Raw genomic sequence first — 8,518 nt, forward strand, 5'->3', positions numbered from 1 at the left:
AATGACAGATTCGAAATTCAAATGTAATATTTTTTTATAATTAAGTGTAACAGTATTTATGGCCAGACTAAGTATGAGTGACGATATAGGGACCATTTTGACGAATTAAAGAAAAGCAGCATCAGGTTTGTGTATACGTAAAAGTAAACTTTAAGATTTATAGGCGATTAAAATACAATATCAACACATCATTCATTCATTAAATAAATAACTGACTGAACTAAATACAATGACACATATCTATTAAATTTTAATATGGGCAATAAAATTACACATCTTGCCTTTGTTATTTTGTGCTTGGTATAAACGAAAATATGTATAAATATGATTATTAATTAATTACTTATGTAAAATTTGACAATTGTACGCCACATGGCAGATCACAGTAGAACTTATAATTATGTAATACCTTCCTAATAACCTGTGAATCACAATAAATCATTTTGAATTTGAATTTGAATTTGAATTCATTCATTCATCATATAGGTATACATTCTTTTTAATTTATTTGTGATTGACCCAGTTAGTAATAATGCATGTACCCACCGTCGATTGAGTGAAAGTCGCCTTTAGAGAAGAGGGCGTGGATCCCAGTGAATATGCCAGTAGTTTCGGAGTGAGTCCCCTTCATCAATCTCCTCATCACATACGAGAGTGCTTCAGTTTTTGGCGAAGCCAGAACTCCGCCTGGAAAATGTACGAGCATACATAAATAGATTATAGTCATGGTAGTTTACATTCATCAAGTCATTCTATCTCTATTACAATATCCAAAGAGTATATCGAGTATTGAATAATAACTGATATTTAATTCAAATTAATATTCGTTTATAAAATCAAATACTTAACCTAAAATAGCAGTAGGTATAAATAGGTACATAACAAACGATTAAATACCGATATCTTTGCTAGGTTTCATGTCATTAATATAGCACAATATAATTAAAAAGTTTCTAGGTGTTCGTCGCAACCTAGAATGAAATTGATTTAAAATTACGGTTATAAATAAATAAATAAATGAGGATAGGAATAGAATGATTGTTATATGTGTGTGCGCGTCTAGCGTATATATGTGAAATTAAACTATCATATTTCCTTTGTCGGGTCTGGACTTTCTTTAAGACAAATATCATTAAGTCTGTACAGAGACAAAAATACCGTAACTTACAAAGTTGAATCGACACGCTTTCCCTTAGTCTGACAGTCGTGAATATAAGAAAATCATTCAGCGTTTTCATTTAAATTATAAAAGATCATATTTTCAAACATTTTCTTTTGTGTTGTGTTACTGTTTTTCTAGAATAAAAAAATGTTTTATCTATGTTTGCTTACATCTAATGACTGACCTTCGAGCTGACATCTCACCCGAGCATCCGGGAAGGTGGCCGGGATTTTATGGTGCTTCATCCAGCCATTGACTTCCCTGATATACTTGTAGTCATATCGGAACTGCTGACTTGCTGAAACCAAGAACATTCGAATGCTTTTAATATGTGGGAGTCGAGCACGCTTCGGAACGAATTGGGCCAGCTCGGGGAAGTACCACACCTCTACAGAAAACCGGCGAGAACTAGTTGCTACTAGTTTCGTACGGTGAGTGGGATATAATCCATATGACATAAGATCTTGTCTGCATCGTACGCACTAGATGTTTTTCAATTTAAATTTAATTAAAGCTGTTATAAAGTAAATTTGTTTTTTTTTTTGGGACCTCCAGCTGTTGTGTTTGTAATTTATTATTCAACATAATAAATAATTATGGTACTATAAAATGCTACATTAATTATAATAGTATAGAAAATACATTCGATTGTATATATCAACCTAACAAATTGAATTTAATTTATTTATTAATTTCAATGCATAGATCATATTACTGACCGACGACCGTGAAACTTTTATGTGACCTTGTGTAATAGAGCTTAAAACAAAACGATTTGAGTATTTATCTACCTATATATCTTAGATTTTATTTTTAGATTGCTGAGTTCTGACGTTATTTGTAAAAACTAAACGTAACTTCAAAATGAAATACAGGTAGCTTTGAAAAATTTAGGTGCTGATTTAAATCGAATAGTTAAATGATCTGAAAATAATAATCTGATTCTTAATTTAGATACGACCAAATATTTAAACGAAATGTAAAATTTTTGCTTTTAAGTTTTTTCGGCGGCTGAAAACGTTTTTTTTTTGTTTAAATTAATTTAATATAATAATTTTACACATTTTTTCATTTATTAAAACACAACACAGCATTGAAATTTGTGAGTAAACAATAAATCATCTCTTCTCCGACCCATATCTTACGTATACCCTATCCAATTGTACATAAATAAATTATTAAAATCGGACTGTTCTGAATAAAAGTTATACGTGATCGTAAAAAAAACACTTCGTCTTGGGATCTTATCCGTATTCGTACGTGATTCGTCGATTGATAAAACGATAAAGAAACTTACCAGCTGCATTAAAATATAATATCACACACAAACAAATATATACAAACGTCATTTTGCAGACGCGTCTGAGCGCGAATGAATCCCGCAGTATTTTTTAATATTAATTAGTGGCTTTGTTGGATAAAACGCGTTCTCAGCGCGCGTCAAGACGATTAAACTTTTTTTGTTATAGTGGGGAAATCTTATACCAAAGGCCCCCGGGGAAGAGGCAGTGGTTAATGGATACCTACTGAATAATACCCCGTGTTCTGTCGAGCATTAGTGAAGGCGCAACGGGTACTTGTTGGAATTACACGCTTACTGACGGCGCGTTATGACGCCTAATTGTGTTGGACTACGCGCTGTCGCTGTGTTGGACGGTATATTACCGCATAGTGATTTCTTTAATGCCATGAGCGGGCAACTGAGCCGGTGATTCACCTAATGGTAAACGATCGCCACCGCCCATGAACATCCGGAGAGGCAGTGCGAATGCGCTGCCCGCAAGGAACAAGGAATAAGGGCAGAACTAACGATTGGAAGGAAGTAATGCACTGGAATGGATGTGGAAAGGAAAACGGGTCTCCGGTTCCCCAATCATCGTATGAAACACCGTAGCGTGCTACTTTTTCATGCCGGTTTTCTCTAGTACAACATAATTCGGCGTCTCAGCGCCGCGTCAGGTTAATGTTCTGATACGCGCTAGGAACGCGTTTGGTCTGGCAATGTCATTCATCTTATATCTTCCGTTTCATACGAATAAGGAAAACGCAATCATTTTAACCTTTCTGATATATATAATTGACTTGTGGTCATGTATGATATTTATAGTTTTTAATTAATATCATAATATCAACATAACCATATCTATACGTATAAATAACAGACTCGTATCACGGAATAAGTAATAAAACAGTCGTAAATTGACCGAATTATATTTTTATAACTATGGGATATTAATAAGAGATGATTTGTCCATCGTTAGGCTTATTGATATTTGAGGCTTATTTGACGAATAACCTTTTAAATTACTTTTACAAATATAACTTATAATACGGATCTTATTGTTTGACAATTGTCGTTTTTATATTATTATGTAATACTTTATCGACGTTTGTCATGTCATCTAGAAAAACATAATTATAAATGATATTATGTGTTACGTATAAAGACCGAAAATGCTGATCGAGCGGAGAAATATCTCGTAACGAGTTGTGGTCACTGCAAAATCGTGTCTAAAAAAAGTGAACCAACTTCAAATTTTCAGAATCAAATCGGGCGAGGCGCAGCTAGTATGGAATATATATGAAAAGAAAACTTTATTAGGGGCTTGTCTTTAATGATTATTATTAAAATTTTTGTCGTCTGTCTGTTTGTCTGTGAGCTTGTGCACGCTAATAACTAATGATAAGTGATATCTATACCAACTTAAAGAAACAGAGAGAGGCGGATGGCATAATTCAATTCCATTCCATATTCGATATATTGATGTTTTTATTTACGTTTAGTAAGGCTAGGCATTTCTTTTTTTGGTTTTCTTTATTTTAAGTTATTTTTATTTTGCGCCCACTTCACAATCAAAATAGACAGTAAATATAATGAAAATAACTAATTATAAGAAAATGATTATAATAATAAATTATGTACACATTTCATTAATCCATATAACAATAGGAGATTCTTGTTTCGCTCTTATCTCTTCTAAAATAGGAAAATTCATAAATTTTACATAAATATAAACTAGCTACCGAGAACTTAATGTTGTGAATAGCTGCGCCGCGCGGCCGCCGCCTTCGGCCAAACCCAGGGGCAATAGCAAGTATTTATATAGCTCATGTTCCTATTTAGATGTATAAAAAACAATAGTGGAGTCCCATGTCCCCTAGTGGGGTATGGGGCAGATGATGAACATCTGTTTCACTGATCGATTATCTTTACGGACAAGTAGGTGATCAGCCTTCTGTGTCCTGCCAGACCGAGACATTTTTTTTTCTGCGTCCCCACCGGGAATTGAACCTAGGACCCCTCGGTACCAACGAGACGGTCATTTAGTTGTATAAGGTATACCTTATAATATATTATATGTATATAGTCCCACATCAAGAAATGAAATAAAATGAGTAGTAAGAATCCATCTGAGAAGTAAAGGCATTTAGATCCTAATTTTCTCTCTCTCTCTCAATCGGTGAGTGGAGGAGCCGGAGGCCCATGTCCTTTTTCTTACCCTTCCCAATCCTTTCCTTTGCACCTCTCGCTAATCCTTTCTTAAATCCATCGCAATTTAAAGTCGGCAATCCATTTATAGAGGTGTTAGGTTTTCAATGGACCTTATGCCTCTCTAAATGTTTATGGGCGGTGAAGGCGATTACCATCAGGCGTCCCAACAGCACCATTGCCGACCATGACACAATAAAACGAATTTTCATGCGAACCATATTTATTTTATAATAAATAAATTATATTTTATACTGTAAATTCTGAAAACAATACAAAAATACGAAAATTTATAAGTATATACATTAAAAGGCTTACATGATTGATGATGCGGCTAGGTTTACGGATATCAAAAAGTTGGATAGAAGATCTATGTAGTTCATTGACATAATATTATGATATGATGTATCGTTCTTTACATAATAACTATCCATCCCACTAATAACATAAACGCGAAACTTTGAAAACATGAATGGATGGATGTTTGTTACTCTTTCACGCGAAAACAGTTTACGTATCTGTATGAAATTTGATGCAGAGATAGATTACAGTCGGGAAAAGCATATAGGCTATTTTTTACCCAGGTACCAACCGAGTGACGCCGCGGGTTACAGGTAGTACTCAATAACATTTCCAACGTAACATTCTGTGGTTAAAATTTAAGTATCATGTTTTCTTGTGACTGTTTTTCAGACGGCGCTTTTTAAAAGTGACTTATTTACTTTAAATTATGTTGGGCCTAAGAGAAGATATATGTAGCGATAAGGTATTTATGCATATTTACAGAGGACTCTCTAAAAACCGGTGCTGCGATGTGTCTGCGTCACAGTATATTCGAGTGGTGTCCTATTTCTTTTTCACGATAAGAAATGTTTAAAGAATTGAAAAAAAATGGTCACTAGGCGCGATTCAAACCCTCGTCAATTTGACAATATTCTTTTAAAAATTTTACCTGAGGATGTTACGAAAACGATCGTAGTTTTTATAATTTAATAAGCTGAGCCGCGCGGTTTTATCCGCGTGCAAACCCACTAGCACAAGCGAGTATTTCTATAGCTCATGCCTTGTTCTGATGTATAAGTTATCACAGCCAAGTATCAATAAAATTCGTTCAGTGGTTTTTGTGTGAAAGAGTAAGAGGAAATGAAAGAGTTAGTGAATTGTGAGCTTTATATCATAACCTTAAAGTATATTAAAGCTAAAGTAATAGCAGAAAGCGAATAATATATAGTTATTATAAATAGTGCATACGGATATCCGCCTGTGAGGTTACCGGTACATACGAAACATCCGGATCCGGTTAACGCATCAACCTGTTATCCGGATATATAACTATTTCATTTTATTAACCAATACAATCGTATCCACATAATTCTATGTATTGGTTGAAAAAAAAATACCCGACAGGTTAAATCATTGTTACCAAAAAAGGAAAATAAAATTGTCATATAAAAGGAAAACCTAAACAAAACTTTGCATTTGTTTGTGATTTAATTCAGTAAAAATTAACAATATAAAATAATATATTTGCAATTATTATTATTGTGTAACATCATTAATTTGAGTTCGGCAAAATTCGTTAATATATATACCTGAGAACTGGTACACTACATAGGAACAGGTAATGTTCCTATGTAGTAAGATGAGTTTTAGCCTTAATAAGATGAGTTTTAGCCTTATACATGGCCGTGGCAGTGGTGGCTCAATGGTGAATACTTCTGACTTAAATTCAATAAGTCGAGATTTCGAGAGCAGGTGAGCGTGACGGAAATACATTTTTGATTCACCACTGCTCAAAACGGTGAAGGAAAATATCGAAAGAAAACCGGCTTATCCAAGAATCAAAAGTTCGACGACGTGTGACATCTGCCAACTCGCACTTGGCAGCAGGTTGGTTTATGGCCTGCACTCTCATATCAGGCTTGTAACCCAGCTGTGGGAACTAATATGGGCTGATGATGATGATATTACATGTGGAACTTACAGTTCTGCACACGCGTTACGAGAAATAGTCTTATTGAAATAAAAATTTCTTGATAATCTGTACAGAACCCTATTTTTCGTAAATTATTCTTGCTTCACCACGTCTAATACATAAGTATGTGTAAGAGAGGCGATTGCAAATATTTTGTAAGAACGATGGTAAGACGAATCAAACTTTTCGTAACTTTGTACTTAATTCAGTTAGCTGAATTCAAATGTAAGTATTAGCATGAAAAATAAAAATTTACATTACTTTTCGTGTTATAGCTTTATGGTGTAGAGGTTTTTGAGCGTTACTACGGGTTCGATTCTCAGCGGAGACAAATACATTATAATAATATCATTCCGTTTTCAGAAGACTGAACATTTTCCTGTTCGTATACGTTCCATTACATTGATTAATGCAATAAAAATACTTATTAATGAAATTGCGGTGAAACAAAAATGTATACTTCAATTTTCTGATTAAGTTGTCCAATATGCATGAGGCAATGGAATAAAATGTACAACATCCATTGAATACCCAGTGAGCCATGCAAAATTGATTGAATAATTTGAATGAATAAACGACTTGTGCGGAGTTATTTAATGGCAGATATCCTGGATAAATGACATTCTTGTCTATTGATATGTTCTTCTGTTGTATTATTTCTAAGTTGAAATCTTTTTGGGGTTTAAAAGGGGAGACGGATCAGTCTCTCCGTGACCACGCTCGCTGTAGTGTTCGAAACAGGTTAAATAAAATATTGAATAAATCGCGTTGAAAATCCGTTTAAAAGTCTTAAATTTCTAAATTTATACTTATCGCTACATAGTAAAAACAAAACACCATACCCCCATAGATAACTGGCGTAAAACCGCAATATACTATTGTATTTTATATGGTGAGTGGGGGAGTTGGAGGCTAGTTTCATTTTCCCCAACCTTCCCCGTCCAATCCTTCTCAGTCGTCATCATTTTCCATATCTCTTACCGCTTAAAAGCGGACAGAAGCGGGCAGCGTATTAACAGAGACACCATCTTTGCGAATGTAGATGGGCGGTAGTGATCGCTTATCACCAGGAGAATCACCAGCTCCGTTGCCCGCTTTGACATGGAAAGATCCAGACAGCTTAAAATGGTTATACACAACAGTTTAAAAGGCCTTAGTAGCATTTTCGAAGGAATTTTACACGACGCCTAAACAGTTTTCCCGCTCGAGTATAGAACTCAATTATCCTGGACATAAATTGAACCCCTAAAATAGATATATAAAATAGATAAACGTCATCCATTTACTGGACATCATGAAACGCGCAAACCAACATGTAGGTACCTATAGTACTAAAATAACATGTTCCATACATTATTTTAGGCTTCCATTAATCCCACAAGTAATTAAAAACACGGTTTCTAGTTGCTTCCATGATTAATGGATTCAGGTAAGGCTTTTGTTAATATTTTGGCCGCTTAAACACAGCGTATCAATCTTTTCAACGACAAACTCGTTTACAGTTCGTTAGAATGGGGAGCTGAAAACTGAAATATTTATTTATTTATTTTATTTTATCTTTAATAGGGCAGCGCTTGACCACGATCACGAAGTGTATCCGATAAAAGACCGATAAGCTAGCCACTCTGCGGCGATGACCGAGGCTTTATGAATATTATTAAACATTAGTCACTCAACCCGGTACACACCTGGGATAGAATATAGACTATGTCACTCAGTGAAGATGCAGCTTTCTAGTGGTGAAAGAATTTTTGATATCGGTGCAGTAGTTTTTGTGTAAAACATAACAAACATAAATGGTTCCTCTTGGCATATATCATTATACCTAGTCTTGCCATAAATATTGTAATAAAGAAAAAAGAAAATTGTTAACTGCAAATAACATTTATTA

At 34.5% G+C, this 8,518-nt stretch overlaps 1 protein-coding gene across 1 annotated transcript in view; it reads right to left on the minus strand.

Moving 5' to 3' along the window:
* Positions 1–2,542, minus strand: part of LOC119832312 (secretory phospholipase A2 receptor-like) — a 6,084-nt gene extending 3,542 nt beyond the window's left edge. The window contains exons 1-3 of the mRNA XM_038355975.1: positions 2,460–2,542; positions 1,347–1,460; positions 547–687 (exon numbers count right to left, since the gene is read on the minus strand). Of these exons, the coding sequence (XP_038211903.1) occupies positions 547–687; positions 1,347–1,460; positions 2,460–2,511 (307 nt within the window). The 5' untranslated portion in view covers positions 2,512–2,542. The remainder of the gene's footprint in view (positions 1–546; positions 688–1,346; positions 1,461–2,459) is intronic.
* Between the last annotated feature and the right edge of the window lie 5,976 nt (positions 2,543–8,518).

The sequence above is a fragment of the Zerene cesonia genome, chromosome 15, assembly GCF_012273895.1.
Source record: "Zerene cesonia ecotype Mississippi chromosome 15, Zerene_cesonia_1.1, whole genome shotgun sequence".
Lineage (NCBI taxonomy): Eukaryota > Metazoa > Arthropoda > Insecta > Lepidoptera > Pieridae > Zerene > Zerene cesonia.